Source organism: Pinus tabuliformis, chromosome 2_2 (genome assembly GCF_031772625.1).
Source record: "Pinus tabuliformis cultivar Carrire ecotype Pingquan chromosome 2_2, CPIR1, whole genome shotgun sequence".
NCBI lineage: Eukaryota > Viridiplantae > Streptophyta > Pinopsida > Pinales > Pinaceae > Pinus > Pinus tabuliformis.
The window spans coordinates 327040454-327063450 of NC_142300.1; the positions used below are offsets into that span (position 1 = coordinate 327040454).

Consider the following 22997-nt stretch of genomic DNA (forward strand, 5'->3'; position numbering starts at 1 on the left):
ATCGGGTAGAGCTTTGTAATGAAGGTGGGCAAACCTTCGATGCCAAAGTTCGGACTGAAGAGATGTGTCATAAGATATGACACCTAGTGGACATCCATCAACCTGATATAATGAATCAACATGAAACCCAAGAGTAAAGGCATCTTTAACATTATTTTTCCATATACGTACCTTGCCATCGCTGAAGGTTACCTTGTAGCCTTTGTCTTCCATTGTCGAGATGGACACCAGGTTCTTTTTGAGGTCAGGTGCATTTAATACATCTTGGAATTTCTAGCCTTCTTGAATGGTTGTCCTCTTCCTTGATTCCCAGCTCTTCCTCTTACCTTTGCTATTGAATTTGTCATTCCTTTGATTGCCATCAGAGGGATTTTGATCATCGTCCCGGTGTGAGTCCTTTCTATCAGGGCACTCCCTTGCATAGTGACCTGCTTTATCGCAGATGTAACATCGTCTTTTTCTTCCACCCTTAGGTTCAGCCTTTCCTTTTGATTTAGTCTTGGAATTATTTCTTTTCTTAGCATGAGAAGAAAAGGCAGCGGGAGGACCTTTAGGCATGGGCATTTCTTGCTCTTCTACCCTTGTTTCTTCTTGAATGCATCTAGCCATTAATTCCTCGAAACTAGGAATTATATTATTGTTCAGAAGAGTAGTCCTAAACACGTACCATTCAGATGGTAATCCTCCAAGAGTCGTGAGTGCCATTTCTCTATCAGTAATAGTCTCCCCAATAGATAGGAGATCGTTCTTGATCTCGATGATTCTTAAGAAGTATGCTTGCATACTCTCATCTTTACCCTTCTTGATTTCCCTCAGTTTATTTCTAAGATACAAAACTTGATTTGCATCATTAACTTTAAATAAACTCACTATTCTATCGTAGATTTCCTTGGAGGTGTCTAGTTCAGAAATGTAGGCCACCAAGCGCTTGTCGATAGAGCCCCGGATGATCTTCTTCACTTTAATTTCTCCGTTCTTCCATTTGTTCCTGGCAGCAGGAGGTGCATTTGATGAAGGCTCAACAATATTGCCTCTCACATGATCCAACACTCCTTGATCCTCAAGGGTTAGATCGATAGACATCTTCCATCTGTGATAGTCAGCTTTCTCACGGAGCTTGTCTTCCGCAGGAAAGAGTGTTGAGAACCCCATCGTTCTTTAAGGATAGCCTTGCCAATCTTCTCTTCGGTGATTGCTCTTGCTCTTGCTCGGGCTTTGTCTTCACCTTAGCTCTGATCCCATGTTAAGTTATGGTATGTTCTATGCTTATAACAATTTACTTCTTTTCCTTATTATATTCCACAGATTAGCAATCACATGTACATAAAGTAAAGTGTAGGTAGAACATTAAACGATCGACGGAAAACAAGCCAAGACAAGAGACACAAGATGTGGCGGCTAGCCAGGGACAAACCCCACAATGTGTGGGGAAACCCTTTGATCAAATCTTCTTTTATCTTCAATAATTCAACAAAGAGAAATAGTACAATAAATCTGATTCATATCAGCAGTAGCAAACCCTAGATCAGCAGCATCAGCATTAGCGGCTTCATCATCAAACTAGGGCAGACGATATCTCACAAACCGACTGTCGGATCGGCTTGATTCCACCACCAAAAGTTGCGGCTTCCAGAGGAGGTTCAGATGAACCTACAACGCAGTTCAGATGAGGAGATCTTCTAGTCCACGTAGGTCAATCTTTACTTCTGCAGTTGTAGCTTCAATGTCGGCAGCTTCTGGCTTCAAACTAGGGCAGTCGATATTTTGCAAACCGTCCGTTGGATTGACTTGATTCCACCACCAAAAGTTGCGGCTTTCAGAGGAGGTTCAGATGAATCTACAGCGCAGTGCAGATGAGGAGATCTTCTAGTCCACACAGGTCAATCTTTACTTCTACAGCTGCAGCGTCTGTTTCGGCAGCTTCCGGCTTCAAATTAGGGTAGTCAATATCTTGCAAACTATCCGTCGGATTGACTTGATTCCACTACCAAAAGTTGCGGCTTTTAGAGGATGTTCAGATGAACCTACAACACAGTTCAAATGAGGAGATATTCTAGTCCACACAGGTCAATCTTTACTCTTGCAGTTGCAGCTTCAGTTTTGGCAGCGTTCGACTTCACATGTGTGAGGGAGAGACGCTTTTCTGCACAATAGAGAAGAGACTTTTTTTTGCGCAGTAGAGAGAGAGAGATGTGATGAGATGAGTGAGTCCAAATGAAGAAAAATCCTCTTGTATTTATACACAACGTTGGTGTTTGAATAGATGTGACTGTTGGGCTTTTGAGCCTACATGAGTTGTAGGTCGGCTTGATAATAATTCCATAATCAAAATAAATTCATATCTCCATGAATACTTTATCGGAACCGGATGATCTTTATATCAATCCTACACCTCTCGACGAGAGAAATCTAATAAAAATATTATCAACCATGAATAAGATGACCCACATGAAGTTTGGCCCTAGTTTCCAATTTTAACATAAACACAGGTTAAGAATCCATCCATGATCTAAGCATCAAATACGAACCCACATGGGTAAGAAAATGCGGGGTTCAAGTAGATCCCTGCAGCATGAATGAGACGATGGAGTGTGTTGTTCCATCGTTCATCAATCACTTCCCATACAAGGTAACCTTCAGGAATTGATGGAGGTTGGTTCAGTTTGTGGAAAGTCATTAAACATATGCAATTGACTCATATTTTGCCAAAGATACATAATTGGTGTGGCTAAGACATTGACGCCATACCACGTTAGTTTCGTTGGCATTAGCTACCATAGCGACAAAACTCTTTTTCTTTGAGGAAGGAGGAGTCTTCCCCAACTTGTACCTATGACTGGATTCGTCAACATATCCTAAGGCAAACACCTTGAAATTATCATTCATGTCCTTTACAACCCATTGATCTTGCTAGAATTCCATTTTGTTATTGGTGCATGTAATGGGGTAAATAGAAAAGATGGTTTGATGCAACACTTGTAACACGAAGAACATCTCCAAACTTAGTTGTATCAATGGTGACATCACCATAGCTTGCAACTTGTATGGCTGAATTGTTGTCTTTGGTCATGTGTTGGGTAGCTCTAGAATCACTGATCCACTCTTGCTGATTGTGTGAATGATGACATCACCACAACCTATAACTTGTATTGTTGAATTATGACACTTTCTCCCTCGCTTGTCGTTATCTATAATCAGAGAAAAGGTGCTCATGTTTGGTTGTGTGTTGGGAAGCTCTAGAATCAATGATCCATTCTTGCAAAGAAGAAGAGGACAAAAGCATGAAGTGTATTATCAAAGTGCACTATGAGGAGATCCAACACTCTCATCAAAAAGGTCTTTGGTGCCTATTGTAGATCTTTCAAGTTCTTCAATTTTATGAACACAAGCAAGGCAAGACTTGAAGAACGTCCCTCCTCAGGGCAATAGCCACACACGAATTTTCTTCGTGGAGGATTACATGTATTCTTGTTTAACCCTATTGGAATTAGATATAAGAGAGGTTGAAGTCTTTAGATGGGCTTGAGATTGGGGAATAATTCACCCATATTCCTCAAATTAACTGGATGTTGAATGAGATTAGGGAAAACCTATTCAAGAGTAGGAGTTACAATATCCTTAACAAATAAAGGAATGCCATAGAATATAAAAGAAAAGGATTTGAGAGTTTGAGAGAAATTATTCAGAACAATACTTAAAAGTTTCATACCTTATTTTCCTTTTCTTCCTGCTTGAATAATATTAGTGTTGATGTTTTTAAACCTTGCAATATGTTCCTCAAATGAGTCGAGGTCACCCATCTTGAGACTCGAGAATTTGTTTCAACTCAGTTGACTTGAGTAGTATTTCCCCTCATTTTTGCATGAGGCATACACTAGTGAACATTTTCACTATTCTTGTGATTTTGGTCGCAAAGGTAGGTTTTGGGTTTATGGATCTTTGGATGGCCTAGGGGTTGTGATTTCACTTTGTATGGCCATGGATATTTTGATGATGCCAACTTAGTGATTGCTTTCCTTTCATGGTAGTAGAGTTGGTTGTGGAGCCCCTATGATCATGTGGATAGTTGATGATACATGTTAATTTGTGACTTTATGGGAAAAATTCCCTAGCATGTTTGGGCTAAGCTAACATTGTATTGGCATATTCGTTTCATTGGCTTCATGATGATGCAAAGTGCTTGACATTCACATTCATTTGCTATCACTTGATTTCACATTCATTTGCTATCACTTGATTTCACATTCATTTGGAATGGTTTTGCATAGTATTAACATGGGTAAGAGGCCCATTATTCAAACACCCTAACTCTTATGGATGTTTTTAACACATGGATGGGTTACTTACTAGGTCGATCGTGACCCTATGTGGAGCACCCTAGATCTTTTGCTTGGTTTTGCACTTGGATTAGGGTTATTCGTGAAGTATGCCATGGTTTCTATTGGAGTAGTCCCCTTCCTTGGGTTATTTGTGGAGGCACATACAAACTTGTCCTACTCTTATTGCTTCAATGATGAGGTTGTCCTCCTTTTATCACTTGAATGGTTTAGCATGTGTTGTCATGATGGAGTAACCCCTTGTTCATGGATCTAGCCAATTGCACACTTGTAGAGGGTGATTACACTTTGGAGTTTGAGCTCAAAAGACTTGTTGCACACATATTGATGCATCTAGCAAAGAGCTCCTCCTTATGAGGACACCTTGCACACCTTCTCCTGCATGCTTAGTTATACATTTCATCTTTCATTGGGCATCTTGCATGCATGTTGAGGCAGAGTTCTATTTCATTGATTGATGAGGGGCTTCTTGCTGCAAAATCTTGTAGGCTCTTGGGAGGGAAACCCTACAAGGTGAAAATTAGATAATGGGACAACAATGGGGTAGAGGCCCAATGTCACCTTAGCCAAAACCCCCTGCCCTTTACGAAATTTCACTGATGGGAGGAGCCTCGGTAAAGTAGGAATTACTTAAAATAGATATGCTAATGATAACATATAAAGTGACCCTACTAAAGCTCATTCAAAGAGAGGCATAATAATGGCACAATGGCTTCAAAGAAGCAAATTGCTCTCCAACAAAAGCCCTAGAGAGACAAGGCTCAAGACGTAGGGTTTTTAGGTTTCTGATGGTGATAGGTATTCACTGTTGATTTGTGGTGGCATCGGATGTGCTCTAGCCATGAAAATTGGTGGAGGCTAAAGCACATGAGATCTCCAAGACCCAGAAATGGTTTGGACAGATTGTACCCGATTTGGGAGATATTAAAATAATTAATATTTTTAATGGAGTTCCTAAGTCTAAACTTGGGAAAAATAAAATATTAATGTGTATTAATATAAAACTGGGTTAGAAGGTTACAAAAGTCATGGATCAAACCAAATCTAATCTTAGCCGTTGATTAGAGATTTAATCTCGGCCGTTGAAGGACCAACGAGAAAAGTATAAGAAGAGGCTTGAGGGTCAGTTGGAGAACACACCGGAGTGATCAATGATTTGATTTTCTAGAGCAGGGTTTGCTAAGAAAAGTCGAATTAGTGATCAGTTTGCAGCGAGGGGCAGTGAGTACGAGACAAAGAGGCAGAGATAGTGCCAGAAGACTAGCGCAAAGGCAGAGAGGCAGACACAGAAGCCAGAGGGAGCCATGCAGAGGCTAACAGAGACAACGCAGAGGCCAAAAGGGCCTGTGTCATCCACGCAGAGGCTGCAGGAGTGACGCAGAGGGCCATAGAGGCTCCGCAGTGCCTCAGAGGGTTGACACAGAGGGTTTTGAGGCTGATGTAGAGGCCAGGAGGGTTGATGTAGTGCTTCAGTTGTGCTTGTGAGGGTTTTGTGGGGCAGATTTTTTGAATATCTGCTTCTTAATAAAGAGGTACAACTGCCGGATTATTTTCTCTATCGGGTGAGCTGGTTTGGCACCCAATTGTATTCAAGGAAAGACTACATAATAAAATAACCCTCAGAATTGTTGCACCGGTTTTCCCAAGTTGGGTTTTTCTGGGGATGAGTTGTCCAGAAATAACGGTGTCACTTGTGTATTTGCTATTTCTTTCAGCGGTTGATCTGTAGATGGTTGAGATTGTATTGTGTTTATTTCGATATTTATATGTTTAAATAACTTGTTTGTAATTAACAAGTAGGAGAAATAAACCAGAGAATACAGATAAAATTTCTAATAGGTAATACTTAGGAATTTCAACATGGTATTAGAGCGTGGTTGGAGATCACAGGAGAGCTGAAGGCACCAACTGAAGAAGAGCATTTGCAATAGAAACAACTATCCCGAGTGACAGAAGATATTCCTAGCAGAAAGCGGCAGACAAGGGTTGATGTAGAGGGATTGCGTCATTATCTAGGGCCAAAGAGAGGTCAGCGCAGAGGCTGAGGAGGGCAGAAAAGGCTCACGAAGAGCCACGTAGAGACTAGGAGGGTTGACGCAATTGGCTTGCGGAGAATTTCAGCCAGTGCTGGGATTGCGTAGAGCCTAGAGGCTCAGTCCTTCGGTTGCTGGGGCTTAGGAAGCTGTGGGCAGTTTGCGAGGAGTGAAGCTGGTGGGGTGTTGTTGCTGCTGAGACATAACAGTACCTAACAGGGCAAAACCAAGGTAGAGGGAGTCGATACCGAGGCGGATTTCTAGCCAAGGAATTCGGATCAGTGTTGCAGGTGGATAGGAGATCGGAGAGGCGCGACTCGACGGTTGGAAGGAGGATTTCCAGGAGGGAAATTGAGACTCAGAGGGAGTCTAGTAGAGAACTTCCAGACAGGAATTAGCGACTCAGAGGGAGTCCAAGAGAGAACTTCTAGAGGGAAGTAGAGACTCGGAGGAGTCGAAAGGAAGAGTAGAGAGATGGCCATGAATGGACTGAGGGATCAGTACAGGCTGGACGGGGCGTCCAACTTTGTGGTCTGGAAGGCCAGGATCTTGTCCATTCTAGATAGATATCGCATCAAGGCCTTCGCCTTGAGAACAATGGCTATCCCAGTTGACTTAGTTGACAATGAAAAGTACGAGGAGGCAATGGCCAAGGCGAAATGCATCATTCTTGATGGGTTCAAGGATCATGTGGTCCAGCATATTGCCAAGAAGGATACGACAAAGGAAATGTGGGACACCTTGAAGACGTTGTACTAGCGTACTTCTGTGTAGAGGAAGATGTTACTTGAGAATCGGTTGCGGTCATACCAGATGTAGAAGGGGGAGCAGATAAATCACTTCCTCGGTAGATTGAAGGAGATCCAGGACCAACTGACTTCCATAGGGGCCACGCCGGATTAGGACTTGATGGTGAGGACTGCTCTAAACGCAGTCTCTGAGGAGTGGGAGACATTCGTCCAGAGCATACTGGGCAGTGCGAATTTTCCAGATTGGGAAGAATGGTGGGTGACTCTTCGTCAAGAAGAGATTAGACGACTGACCAAGACGGGAAGTAGCAGCAAAGGAGTCCGGATCAAGAAGGAAGAGGAAGAGGATGTAGCTCTTGCATCTGCGGGAAAGCAGGAGAAGAGGAAGAATAAGGACCTCTCTAAAGTCAAGTGCTTCCACTGTGGGGAATTGAGTCATTATACCTACCGGTGTCTGAGGAAGAAGAACAAGGGAGAGGCGTCTGACTCTAAGGCAACGCTAGCGAAGGCGAAAAAGGAAGTCGAGGAGGATGACGATTGTGCCATGAGTGCTCATGTGCCACTAGAGAAGAAGTGGGGAGACATCGAGCTGTAGTCAGGAGGACTATAGACAATGAGGGGCAAGATCCTTGAAGTACCCAACCTCTTGGATTATACTTTGCTATAGGAGCCTCGAAGAGAGAGTAGCAGGACTGGCGGATGTCAGTAGAGATAGATGCGGATGAAGCGACAGAGAGTGCTACAGTGCAAGAGTCCCCGGGCAACGCGAGGCTAGTAGGCTGCAATAGTGCGAGAGGCACGGGAGTGTTGCAACGGTGTAGGATGGCACAAAGAGGTGTGCAACAGTGCGAGATGAAGGGAGTTGTTGCAACAACGCAGAGGTCAGTAGAGGGAGCACTTGTTAGTGGTAGAAAGAGCTTCAAGATCGGGAGTGTTTCTAGCTTGACAGGGATGTCAGAAGTTGGGTGGATCAGTTACTTACTTCTCAGTAACTGAGTTGCAGTGCAGTAGCACAATGCAACATGATGAGAGGGGGATGCAGTGCAGATGTAGTGTTGGGAGGATGGACCAGCAGCAACACAGATGCAGAGGGAGCTGCCGTACGGATGCAGCAGTGGTAGTGGGAGGGCCATGGGCAGCAGTGCAGAGGATGTTGGGCGGGGAGGCCTAGCATCAGCACAGGTACTGGTGCCAGATAATCAGAGTGATGCTCAGTGAGGAGTATTACTAGAGCACAATCCTTGCTAAGAGGGAGTGTTGATTTGTGGTAGCATCGGATGTGCTCTAATCATGAAAATTGGTGGAGAGGCTAAAACACGTGAGATCTCCAAGACCCAGAAATGGTTAGTGTTGCACACATCGCGATTTAATCGCGATAAAATCGGAAAATCGCGATTTTTTCAAAATGACGATTCGAATCGCGATTTTTATCCAAAAAATCGGCGGAAATTTTTTTTAACGATTTTTATCGAAAAAATCGCGATTTTTTAAAAAATCGCGATTTTTTCGAAAAAATCGCGATTTTTAAGGAAAAAATCGCCGGGCACGGGGGCAGCGGGCGTTTTATATGGAAATTCGATTTTTATTTTATTCATTCAGCAGTCCGCCGCGGAGGAGAAGGAGGAGAAGGAGAAGAAGGGAGGGAGAGGGTTGCCGTCGCTTGTGGGAGCCGATTTTAGGAGGAATCCAAGCCAAGATCGCGAATTTGTCCATAAACCAGGTATGTAGATTAATTTTTTTTTGTTTTGGTTCTCTAAAAACTTTGTTTTTCATTGTTTTTAAAGAATTTTTGGAAATTTTTCATTGATTTGGGATGGGTTATTTGTTATGACTATGAGAACCAATTTTTGTTTTTTATTTTCTCATTTTCTTTAAACATTGTTTATTTTTTTTTATTTTTCATTGTTTTTTGGGTTTAGAAATTGGGATTTTGGAAATAATTAGCTTGTAATTTTGCAAATGCTAAATTGTAATTTGTATTTACTATTTACTATTATCATTTATGTAATCCTAAATTCCTATTTCCTAATCCTTATTTTTCCATAGGTTTGCAAATTCAAAATTCAAAAACAAACATGCCAAGGAAATTGGATCCTTTCTGGGAATATGGTGACCCTAAAACTCCGAATGATAGACAAAACTTGATTTGCAAGTTGTGTGGAAAGGAAATATTCGGGGGGGTGTACAGGTTGAAGTTCCACCTTGCACAAATCCCTGGACGTGATGTGGGGCCCTGTCTAAAGACAAATGCTGAAATTATCCAAAAAGCCATGAGAGCATTGGGAGAATTAGAGCACACTAGAGACGCCAAAGAAGAACTCAAAAGGCAACTAAGAAGGTCAGTTGAAGGAAGTGGGCCAAGTGGCACAGGTTCTACTGCAGCGTCAGTCAATCCGTTTGCTGCATCATCATATTTTGTTCCTCGAACCACACCTGGTTCACAACCAACTATCGGTTCAATGATGAAAAGAACTGAAAAAGAAAAAGCTGACAAGTTGATGACAAAATTTCTCCTCTGGAGTGATATTCCTTTCAGCATTATAAGGAATAATCCATTTTTCCAACCTACTCTTGATGCTGTTGCCAGTGTTGGCCCGGGGTACAAACTCCCTTCTCTTCATGATTTCAGAGGCCGGCTTCTTCAAGATGAAAAGCGTGACTGCACCCAAAGATTGGAGGATTTTAGGGCATCATGGGCACAAACAGGATGCACTGTTATGTCAGATGGTTGGACTGACCAAAAGGGGAGAACCCTTATAAACTTCTTGGTTAGTTGTCCCTTGGGGACTATGTTTATCAAATCTGTTGATGCAACTCATCAAATCAAAGATGCAAAAAATTTATGTGATTTGCTGGATGTGTTTATTTTGGAGGTGGGTGCAGAAAATGTTGTCCAAGTCATAACGGACAACGCTGCAAATTATGTTGCTGCTGGTAGATTGCTTATGGACAGGCATCCTACTTTATTTTGGACACCTTGTGCTGCCCATTGTATTGATTTGATGTTAGAGGACATAGGGAAAATTCCCTTTGTCAAAGAGGCTGTTGACTCATCAAAAACCATCACAAAATTTATTTACAATCACACATCTGTGCTTAGCTTGATGAGAAAATGCACCAACAACAAAGAGTTGGTGCGCCCCGCCATTACACGGTTTGCGACGAGTTTCATATCTCTTCAATCCCTCTTGAATTCTATGTGGGATTTGAAGAGAATGTTTGTTTCAGAGGAGTGGCGTTCTTCGCCAATGAGCCGCAAACCAGAAGGAGAGGCCGTCTGCAGACTTGTTTCATACCAAGAAGACTTCTGGGCGGGAGTGCAGGAGGTGTGCGCTGTCACAGAACCTTTGGTAAAGGTTCTTCGGTTGGTAGATGGTGAGAAGCCCGCAATGGGCTATTTGTATGAAGCCATGGATAGGGCCAAAGAAGCCATTCGGTCCTACTATGATGACAAGGGAGATGATGGGTTCCAGAGACAACTCCTTCTATGGAAGGTCATTGATGAGCGATGGAACAACACACTCCATCGTCCCATTCATGCTGCTGGCCTTTTCCTGAACCCTGCATTTTCTTATGCATGTGGGTTTAATTTTGATGTTGAGGTCGTGGAAGGATTATTAACCTGTGTCCAGAAGATGGTGAAAACTCCAGAAGAACGTATGGAGGTCTCTAGACAAATTGAGCAATATAAGTTGTCAGGTGGCACATTTGGCTTTGAGATGGCTATCAATGATAGGACGGTTAAAATCCCAGGTATTTTTTAGTTTGTAGTATGTACTTTGTAACTTTGTTTCAAATTTCATTGTTTCTTCAAATTCCATTTTTTTCTTATGTTTATTTAAAATTTTCTTTGTAATTTTGTTGTAGACGCATGGTGGAAGATGTATGGTGGCAGAGTACCCCTTTTGCAAAATCTTGCCGTGCGCATCCTCAGCCAAACATGCAGCTCCTCGGGATGTGAGCGCAATTGGAGTGTATTTGAAAAAATACACAACAAGAAGCGCAATAGGTTAACACTTAAACATTTAAAATATTGCAAATTTCCAAATAAATTTTTGAATTCATTAAAGTTTTAAACAATATTTTTTTTATAATATTAATTATTAATTTATTATTTCATGAACTTTGTACAGGTTGGAGTCCCATAGACTTAATGACATGGTCTATGTCTACTACAATCTTCGATTGTGGGTGAAACAACTAGAGAAGACACCTGATACGGAAGCCATCTCATTGGATGGGATTGACACCACTGCTGAATGGAGGGTTGAGACCGAGAGGCCTCTCATGGATCCCACTGAGGATTGGTTAGTGCAGGATGAGGGGGAGGAGGAGGGGGAGGAGGAGGAGGAGGAGGAGCAGGAGCAGGAGCAGGAGGAGGAGGAGTTGGAGGAGCAGGAGGAGGAGGTGACACCGCCTACCCGGGCTACCCGGGCTACCACTACCACCAGTAGAGGACGTGGTCTCCGTCCACCTCAGCCTCTTGTAGCTGCTACTACTAGTTCTTCAGCTTCTAGAGCACGTCAGACTCCACTGCCATTTCCACCACCACAGGCACCAGCTTCTACATCTAGAGGGAAAGAGAAAGCTGTGCCATATTCTCGCAAGAGGGGCAGAGGAAATCAATAGGATTAGACTTCCATTTTATTGTATATGACATTATGACATGATGAGATACATTATCATATTTTTTGTTGATATTTTGAGGCTGAGTTGGACTTGGGACTCAGGACTTACTATTCAGGACATGATTCAATGTTATGTGTGATTTTAGCGCTAGAAATGATATTGAACATCTTATATATTAGTTTTTTTATCATATTTATGTGTCAATGTATTTATTTTATGTTGTAGATGGTTTAGATATTAAAAAAATTGAAAAAAAATGAAAAAAAATGAATATTTTTGTGCCAAACGATTTTTTCCGATTTTTTCCCGATTTTTTCCCGATTTTAACGATTTTTCCGATTTTTTCCCGGCGCCGATTAAATCCCGATCGCGATGTGTGCAACATTGGGATAGATTGTACCCGGTTTGGGAGATATTAAAATAATTAATATTTTTAATGGAGTTCCTAAGTCTAAACTTACGAAAAAGAAAATATTAATGGGTATTAATATAAAACTGGGTTACAAGGTTCCAAAAGTCATGGATCAAGCCAAATCTAATCTTAGCCGTTGATTAGAGATTTAATCTCGGCCATTGAAGGACCAACGAGAAAAGTATAAGAAGAGGCTTGAGGGTCAGTTGGAGAACACACCAGAGTGATCAGTGATTCGATTTTCTAGAGCAGGTTTTGCTAAGAAAAGTCGAATCAGTGATCAGTTTGCAGCGAGGGGAAGTGTGTACGAGACAGAGATGCAGACATAGTGTTGGAAGACCAGCGCAGAGGTAGAGAGACTCAGGCTAGCAGAGAGAGCGCAGAGGTAGAGAGACTGAGACTAGTAGAGAGAGCGCAGAGGTAGAGAGACTGAGGCTAGCAAAGAGAGCGTAGAGGCCAGAAGGGGTCGTGTCATCCACGCAGAGGCTGTAGGAGTGACGCAAAGGGCTATAGAGGCTGTGCAGTGCCTCAAAGGGTTGACACAGAGGGTTTTGAGGCTGACGCAGAGGTTAGGAGGGTTGACACAGTGCTTCAGTTGTGCTGGTGAGGGTTTTGTGGAGCATATTTTCTGAATATCTGCTTCCGAATAGAGAGGTATAATTGCCGGATTATTTTCTTTGTTGGGTGAGCCAATTTGGCACCCAGTTGTACTCAAGGAAAGACTGCATAATAAAATAACCCTCAGAATTGCTGCACCGGTTTTCCCAAGTTGGGTTTTTCCGGGGACGAGTTGTCCAAAAATAATGGTGTCACTTGTGTGTTTGCTATTTCTTTCAGCTATTGATTTGTAGATGGTTGAGATTGCATTGTGTTTATTTTGATATTTATATGTTTAAATAGCTTGTTCGTAATTAACAAGTAGGAGAAATAAACCAAAGAATACAAATAAAATTTCTAACGGTAATACTTAGGAATTTCAACATTCACAAGGTTAAGGTTCGAGGGAAAAGGTTTCTTACAATGATATTCAACTAATCCAAGGCTTATGAAACACTAAAGAAAGTCATCAACTTGAGGGGAAAGTAACCTAGGATTTCCCTCTTAGAGCAACACCTAGGGCAAAAGATTTTACGGATGAAATTTGAGTGATGCACACCAAATTGATAGGTTAGGTAGCCTTGACCTATCTCTTGATGTTTAGGCTCTCAAATCACCAAAAATCATCCTTCCTAAAATTTTGCTCCAAGCCCTAGATTTTTTCCCTAGCCTTGGAAGGACCAAATTAAAAGGAGGAGAAAATGGATAAAATTTTAGATTGATCACCAAAGATTTGGACTAGTGCCTTGCCCCTTAGGTATATGGAGTCATGGATGTCAAAGATTGGCCAATCTTTCTCTTAAGGAGGCTGAAATTTGATGCTCTAGCTCAAATTTCAAACATTTACCCACTCAAGGAAAAATGGAGTTTATGGGAAGAGCTTCAAAGAGTTTCACCGCTAGGATAATTCTTACAATGTCATGTATGAATAATGCATGTGATTTTCTTCTAACTAGCATTCAATATATACTTATCAAAATTTAGGGCACAATTTAGCATAGATTAGAACTACTCATTCCATACATTAGACATGAAAAGAAAATATCTTCAACAATATAGCACTTACAAGACAATTTTGCAAGAAATTCCATCCATTATGCTAAGAATAGCTCCAAAAGATGTCCAAAATTCAGCTCCAAATATCAAAATCCATTTAATCATCAAAGAATCCAAGAAAATAACAAGTTCGAGTCTCTCTAAGGAGGCCGGAATCCTAAGTGATGATGATGATGAGAGATGGAATAACATCTCTCCAATATATATGAGGTTTAACATAACCTATTTTGTCTACAAGCCCCTAAAATCATAAAATAATGTTGATTTTCTAGGGCACGTGCTAGAATTAGGTTTTTTTTCACCTGATAACTACTTCAATGATCAATTAAACATTAGTTTCACATAGCATTAAATTCAATATCATTTAGGCAGTTATACAGAAGAAAAACATCAATTAATAAACATGAAAGAGCAGTAATGTAACCATGAAATAAAGAGACAAGGGACATTGAAATTAGGCACACAACTAGGGCAAAACCCATAAGGGGAAAACCCAAAAAAGTTCTTCCTTATGAGAGAGAGAGTTTCCAGATTCATCTATACATCATAAATAACAATAGTAGAATAATAACCAAACCAATAACCAAAATCATGATGAAGTGCCATGTCATCCAAGTCCCTGAAATTTTGGCCCTCCCTAGAATTTCGGTCTCCTCTTGAAATTTCATCCTCTTCCTAAAATTTCTTCCTTCTTGTAATTTCGCTGGATCAGAGATGCATGAGACCAAGTTGATGTGTCCAAATGAGGAGAAATGATCTCCTTTATATAGCCTTTAAGTGGGTTCGAATGGGTGCCTCTTAGGGGCCCAATCGACTTAATAAATTTGGAGGCAAATTTAAAAATTCAAATTTCCATTTATTTTTCAAGATGAAAATACTGACCATGGCTACCATATTTTTCAACACTCCCTCTTAGCTAGGGAGGTACTTTTCATTCTCTCTCAAGATCAATCTTCCCGACCAATCATAGGTCTCACAACTCATAGCCTAAGGAAGAGATCACAAATACAAATCTCTCTCTCTGTCAAGATCAATCTCCCTGACCAATTATAGGTCTCACAACCCACAACCTAAGGGAGAGATCATCAGTCTCATCATAAGGAAAGATACATAGCATCCATCTCAAATCATCTCCCTAACCAAGAGGTCTCACAACACACAACCTAAGGGAGGAATCAAGAATACATCCCTTGGACCACAAGGTCTCATGACACACAACCTATAGGAGGAATCAACAATACATCTCTAGGGCCACAAGGTCTCACGATGCACAACCTACAGGAGTAATGCTAATTTTAGATAACAATGGTATGTTCTATGCTTGTAACAATTACTTCAATGCCCCTTTATTAGCCCAATGACAAGTGTTTAGTATCAATCACATAAACCATTAATTCACATTGACAGTAACTGTAGATAGAACATAAACAATTTAATGCAGAAGACAAGTCAAGACAAGAGAACACAAATATTTGGCTAAAGCCAGGGAAAAGCCCCCAGAGGGGGAAAACCCTTAATCAATCCTTCTTATTATCAAATATCAAATGTTTAGCACAAAGATAATATCCAATATAGTACGATGATCAAAGTCAAAGTTAATGTCACTTGACTTTTGCAAAGTATCCAAATGAATATCCAACTGATGAAGTCAAAGTCAAATCTGATTAGCGTGATGAAACTAGCAATTTTGAAAAGTCAACAACAGTAAACGTGCTCTAGCCAGTGCAGTGAACGGTGGTCAAACAACAGCCAGATAGTATCCAATTAGCTCGGTGAAACTAACAAGGAACTCGACCCCTTCAATAGGTCAAAGTTAGCCCAAAACAAAGATCAAAACTTAGTCTATCAAAGTCAATACCCTGTGGCCAAACTCTGCAGTCAATGTTGGTTAACCTGCCTAGAAAACCTCGGAATCTGTGCCAGAATATGCGGGCTTCCCAAACAGAGTCTCTTCCACAAAATTTGCAGTCAAACTGTCCTTAAAAGCCTTTGGTCAATGCTGGTCAAAGTTAGCTGCATAAAAGTCAACGCAGAGAAAACAAAGATGCCTAGTCAACCCTTTGCATGTGTGAGATGAATCTGTTGCCTCAGATGTGTATGAACCAATTAGAAGAGAGAGAATGTTGTGTGTGTGAGATATGTCAAATGAGGTGAACATGAGGCTATATTTATAGTGGTTGGCATGGGTGAATAGACGTGTTTTCATCAAGAGGGCCGACATGAATAGGGGCAGACCTGAGCTGACATCAAAAAGAGGCATTTGTAGGAGGACAAAAATTCCAAATTTTCAAATGAAGAATCATGCCATCAAAATAGGGGCTACCAAATAAGGAAATTAATCCCTAGTTGCCAACTTTAACACTCCCTCTCAACTAGGGAGTAATTTCACTGGCCAACATTCATCCATCATCATGCCATCTTGAACATCATGTACTATCTTTGTATCTTGTCTCGTCTTTGCTGAAGATTGATATCATGAATAATAAGAAGGATCAATCGAGAGTGAGTCACAAGATATTACCACTCTCATTCCACTGATGAAAGTCAGTCCACATGACCAGGGGTAGAACTCCAATTAGACTTGATCCTGATTGATCAAGTTGTTGAACATCATGCATCCTAGACATAGGGAGTACGAGAATATATAATGCATCCATCTGTAGTGCTATGGTCCCTAATCACTTTTTCCCAACTCATTGGCCAAATGAGAGGTCCTTCCCAAGAGTCCCAAACTGCAAGGGTGGGGTGTATGATGGGGCATCCACAGGAGAGGGTGAACCACTCATCTTACTCATATGCCATAGGAGAAGGTGAACCACTCATCTTATGCATATGTCATCAACCATAGGGGAAGGTGAACCACTCAACTTGTGCTCATATAGCTTTGAGAAGTACCCCAGGCACCCCAGGAGCTCCCAGAGCTCAATGTCCAACTCAAGCGGGACCCTCATGAGAGGGTCTTTCCACAACTCCAAGTCTCTCTCGGAAGGCTAAGAACTTAGCCTTCTCCAAGGGCTTCGTGAGGTTGTTAGCGACTTGTTCATCAGTGTTGATTTAATAGAGCCTTATTGCTCCCCCTTGTACCATATCTCGGATAAAGTGGTACCTGATATCAGTATGCTTGGATTGGTTGCAAAACACGAGATTCCCTGAAAGGCGAATCCCACTTTGGTTATTGCAATGAATGACGGTGGTATCCAACACGTGCTCAAATAGCTCACTAAAGAGCTTCCTCAACCAAATAGCTTCACAACAAGCCATACTAGCTGCAATATATTCAGCCTTTGTGGTGCTTAGTGCCACAGATTTTTGTTTTCAGCTCATCCATGAAATTGCAGCAGATCCCAAAGAAAAACAATGTCCAAATGTGTTTTTTCTATTCACCACACTACCAGCCCAATCAACATCAAAATATCCATGTAGCCTCAAATTCCTAGCAGTATATCTCAGTCCATAGTTGATAGTGCCATGAAGATATCTTAGAAGATTCTTTGCAGCAATCCAATGTACATGATGAGGCTCAACCATAAATTGACTCAAAGTATTTACAACAAAGCATATGTCCGGTCGGGAGTTTACCAAGAACATCAGGGCCCCCACAAGTTGTCTATATTCAGAAGGATTTGCCAATTCGGGACCAACAACACTTCCACATAGCTTCTTAAAATTTAGTTCCATTAGAGTAGACACAAACTTGCATTCCACCATACCACATCTTTCTAATAGCTTCACAATGTATTTCCCTTGAGAAAGGAAAATCTCACCTGGCTTTTGCCAGACCTCCAAGCCTAGGAAGTAATGCATCAGTCCTAGGTCCTTCATCTCGAATTCGGAAGTCAACTCCCTCTTGCATTAATAAATGAGAGGGTCTGCACCAGTCATAAATAGTTCATCAACATACAAGACCAAAATAAGTGGCATGTCCTTTTCAACCTTGAAGTATACGTTTGCATTAGAATAGCTCCTTGTAAATCCAAACTTCATAAGATAGCTATCAATCCTCTCATACCAAATATTTAAAAACTGGTTAATAATCTAATTAAATCATTTGTAGGAGGAGTTTCCAGAAACGATTTCTAGGTTTTGGAAATCTCATGTATTCTAGCCTCTCCACCAAATTTCATGGCTAGAACACATCCAATGCTACAAAAACTAACACATGCATCTATGGGAAGAAGGAAGGTACTCAATTCCATGAACTATGGTCACTATGCAAAATTGAATAAACCAGATTGAAGGCAAAAAGTGATGTAGAATCAAACGAGCAAACTCAAGCATATGCTGCCATGTCGAAGAGGAAATTTTTTTTTGGGAAATTTGGTCCTCGGAAAAGGAAGTAGAATATGGTGAAAGTTCAATGCTATGGTTGTCAAGAATATGAGCACTACAAGAGGGATTGTCCCAAACTCAAGAAGGGCAACAACAAAAGAGGAAGAGAAGAAGCCCATGTCACCGAAGAAGTGGAAGACGCTGAAAAGAAGAAATCCAAAAAGGAAGAAGTAAAAGGTCTCTACTATGATTGAGATAAGTCTTCTAAGTCTTCTCTACCTAGTTCTTTTCAGTTTTTGTCAAATATGGCTATCATGTTAGGAATCTTTAGAAGCATGATAGGATACATCATTTTAGGAGATGGCATCATAGGAGCATATGGCTGAAGCTAGAGCTCTTGGTAATCTCATTAGAAACATAAGTAGCACTTATAGGTAAAATGAGAATCATCTAGTATAAAGCTCATTATACATTAGTGGGAAGGAGCATCTGCAAGATAAAGATAATCAGGATCCTTTGCTAGAATATTTATTAGAAGGTTCATCTCTTGAAAGATGTCTAGCTAAGAATTCCACATGGGATGGGATTCATTGTTTAGAAGAATGATGGTATGATGACAAAGAAATGCAGCGGGACAAAGATGATTGAAGCACTCTCAATGAAGGACAAGACGCTGTTGAAGAAGTCTAAATGACCAAAGAAGAAAATAGGTATGTATGCATATGCTCAATGAATCAAGTCACGTCATTATATAATTCCAGATAATAAGGATGCATGCTCTACATCATGAGCATGATCAAGTGAAAATGATCTCTTTCATTAAAAAGGATGCATAAAGGCATGGTCACATATTAATTAGATGAAATCAACATAATATGTCCTCATATGGAATATGAGGTGGTTGACAAAAATGAAGGAACTATGATTGGGAGTTCTTGGGAAGTAATATGTGAAGAAAGAGAAAAGAAGAGATCGTGAAGGATGCAATTATGGAGAAGGCAATCAACATCCTATGACTAGAAGAATTGACTATGATATTTACATGGGAAAGATATGAAGACCTTGGAAACATTTGAAAAGAGAGAAGACCCTTGACAAATGAATATCTTGGAGATGTGTCAATATGAATGCAGGATATTGATATTGCAACAAGCAGATGTCATGATGAAGGGTCATTACAAAAGGTAATTCTTGATTTGATGTTCATTTATGATTTTTTGAATAATATCTGGATGGGCTAATACAGGGCTACCTAAAGAGAAGTGTGGATGTCATCTACAACTGATACTCATGTGGAAGAATGGAAGATCGTGAAGGAGACATGATGTGAAAAAGGTAGCTATATGAGGAAAAGATAGATATAGTCCAATGAATCACTCTCCAAGGAAATAAGGGATGACATGATTGCCCTGATTCAAGAAGGAAAGTGATGGATGGCCGATACACTACATAGAAGTCCCAAAAATGAAGGCTCCATAATATTAAAAAATAAAACTCATGACATCGAATGGAGGAGCTATACAAGCAGCTAAAGGTCCCATGAGCTCCACCAATGAATAAAAGAGCTGCTGCAAAGTACAATACACAAGTCTTTCAATACAAAGTACAATACACAAGTCTTGCAACATCAAACACATTAGGCCTCCTAGGCCCAACCTTGAATCATACAAGATCCTCAGACCCGAGACAAGACTATTAAGGAGGCATTCACAAGCCCTCCACATGACCTCTTATAGGGTTGCCTCCATATCGTTGTAAGTAGCATATATCTTTGTCTCAAGTAGCATACATGTTACTACCATAGGAGCACATATCACTGTTATGTGTCATGGTGATATCACTGTCAAGTATTATTGTCATCACAATCATAAGTTATGTGTCATGGTGATATCACTGTCAAGTATTATTGTCATCACAATCATAAGTTTCACTGCTATACATCATTGTCATAAGCACAAATGTCACTACCATACATCAATGTCATAAGCACAAATGTCATTGCCATACATCACTGTCGTACACAAACGTCGTTGCCATACATCACTGTCACTAGGGCTTGATCACTAGCCCACTTGATTGCTCCTTTGCTTCCTCAAAAGTGAATCCTTAGGACTCCAAACCACTTTCCCACTAACAACCTTGATGTCCTTCACTAGGGACTGTACTTAGGGCTAGAAGCAACCCAATATACTCCTCCAACCAAATTGATCTTAGGTTGCTTCTAATATTGTTCAAATTGAACCTCATCACCTAGCAATGCATCAAACACAAAAGACAAACATACCTCTATTCTAGTCAACTTCTTTTCTGCCCTAGATTGCTTCTTGGCCTGTGCATATACTTGAAATGTTTGGTCCTCTGATTAGGGTTTCCTGATATTCCATGTCAACCCTAAGACTGTGGCTCAATATTCCTCAAAACCATACACTGTCCTTTAAGACAAACTTGGCCTTGCTCTAGCTACCTATTAGGCCTTATGACCCTCCCAAAACAGGACAGACCCTTTGATCTAGTGTTACAGGGGCTCGACCCTCCTTCAAAAGACACAGGGAAACTTTGGCCTGTTGAGCAGAGAAATACCCCAACAAATCATCCACAAAATTGACTCTCAAGCTCGACCTGCAAGATTCCATAATTTGGCCCTGTCAATACACAAAAAAGATGAAGATAGGCCACATTGATGACAGAGAATAGACCGCATTGTTGACAGAGAATAGGCCACATTGTTGACTAGGTTGCATTGTTGAACAACCTCACCATATAAATGCCTCAGAGATGCACATTGAGATAAACCTCCTTCATACGCTGGAACAAAACTTCCCTTGCCACCAAAATTTCAGATCAAGATGTGTGTGTTGAGCGTGCTTCAAATGAGCCTCAAAATGGTCTATTATATAGGCATTCGATTGGGTGAAAGGGTGCCACTAGTGGAGGAGCCGACTTGAACTTGTGCCAACGTGATCCTTTTGTTGATTTGGGGTAGCATCAGATGTGCTCTAGCCACAAAAATTGGTGGAGAGGCTAAGGCACATGAGATATCCAATACCCAGAAAGGGTTTGGGAAGATACTAAATAGTTTGGGAGATATTAAAATAATTAATATTTTTAATGGAGTCCCTAAGTCTAAACTTAGGGAAAATAAAATATTAATGTGTATTAATATAAAACTGTGTTAGAATGGTCCAAAAGTCATGGATCAAGCCAGATCTAATCTTAGCCGTTGATTAGGGACTTAATCTCGGCCATTGATTTGTCAATGAGAAAAGTATAAGAGGAGGCTTGAGGGTCACTTGGAGAACACACTGAGGGAGATCAGTCAGTTCAATTTCTGGAGCGGGGTTAGCTGAGAAATTGAACCAGTGGTCTGGTGAGCAATCAGGAGGCAACAAGTACGGAGCAAAGAGGTGGGATCAGCCACTGGAGATCAACGCTGAGGCAGGAGAGGCAGACACAGGGCTTTTCAGGCAGACGCAGAGGCAACAAAAGACTGCGCAGTCACTTGCTGGGCTTGCATGAGTGACGCAGAGAGGCCCAGGGCTGATGTAGTCAAGCAGGGACTGACGCAGAGGGTTTGAGATCCATGCATAGGTCAGCCGGGCTGACGCTAGGATTGGGAGAAGTGCTGGAGAATTATTTCTCTGTGTGGGTAAGCCAATTTGGCATCCTGTTGTACAGAAGAATTGCTGAACAATAAAATCCTCCCTTGCTGCACCGGTTTTCCCACATTGGGTTTTTCCAGGGACTGTTGTCCAAAATATCTGTCATTGTGTTAATGCTTGTGCATATGTTTATTTCTGTATTACGGTGTGATATCTGCAGCGGTATTTATTTTAATGTTTATTGAAGTAATTTCATAAATAACTTATTGTGGAATAAGTAGGAAAAATAAATCAGTTGCTGCAGTGATAGAATTTTCACACCTTTATTTAGTGAGGTCGACTTAAGGAAGGCCTTTTTAATTTTTTCATAAGTGCCTTGATACTGAAACCTAAATACATTGTCCCATCAAATAATAATGAGAGGAGTGCCAAGCCGATTTGAACACATCAAAAATGATTTTCTATTATCCAATTTTGAATTCTCTGGGGCAAGATGGTTTCTCCTTGGGGTAGCTGGGCTTCTCTCTGGGGTAATTGAATTTCTCTTGGTGAAATTCATCCCGAAGCTGCCCAAATTTCAACAAGCGCAACCATTCAACTCACATGTGTGCGCAGAAGAGACAGGGTTGTGTGCAGATAGGCCAAACTGCGCGGCCATACAGCAGAATGAGTGCACAGGAGTTTGATTTTCCTGGGGGGAGTTGATTAGAAATTTTCTGTGGTGAAAGGGAAGTTTTCCCTTGATGCAAATTTTCTGAAGAATTACCTTTGTCGAAGACAATACACACAGCTTGCAGGTTTTCCCTGCAGTTGGGGTGTCCTGAGTATATCTTGTGTTCTGTATGTTGAATGTGTTTGTCTTCTGATTTTTTTATTTCTGTTGTCCATACTAAGTTATAAAACTCAATGTATTTGTAATTTGAGTTTTCAGAACAACAATTTTTTGTATTTCTGGTAGCACACTTAGAAAATTGCAAATCAGTTATTGGGTTTTAAGGAAATCTAACAGTTTTACCGACATTGACAATTTGAGCAGCCAATTGCAAAAGCTTTGCTGTTGGTTTAGTTGCGTTGGTGTCTCCTGCACTATTTGAAGCTTTTGTTAGCTGAGCTACAATTTTAACAGTGGAAACAATCAACTCAAAATTGCTTCTTGGTCCAAATGATGGGGTTGTACTGCCTTATTGTTTTCTTGCCATGGCAATAAAAATGTATATAGATTGTCATGGGTAGATTGTCTTTCCCTGATTTGGATAATTGCTATCCTTGCTTATGTCAAAATTTGCAAATAGGAGAATCTATCCTCATCCCGCACA

At 40.9% G+C, this 22997-nt stretch overlaps 2 protein-coding genes across 2 annotated transcripts in view; both read left to right on the forward strand.

The window, feature by feature from the left end:
* The window catches only part of LOC149192609 (uncharacterized), a 132820-nt gene that overhangs the window by 18377 nt on the left and 91446 nt on the right, over window positions 1-22997 (forward strand). The gene's annotated exons all lie outside the window — the stretch shown is intronic.
* On the forward strand, window positions 6968-12119 carry LOC149192610 (uncharacterized). Its single transcript, XM_089406171.1, has 4 exons — window positions 6968-7063; window positions 9993-10872; window positions 10987-11128; window positions 11253-12119. The coding sequence occupies exons 1-4, from the start codon at window positions 6968-6970 to the stop codon at window positions 11746-11748; spliced, it is 1614 nt and encodes a 537-aa protein (XP_089262297.1). The 3' UTR covers window positions 11749-12119.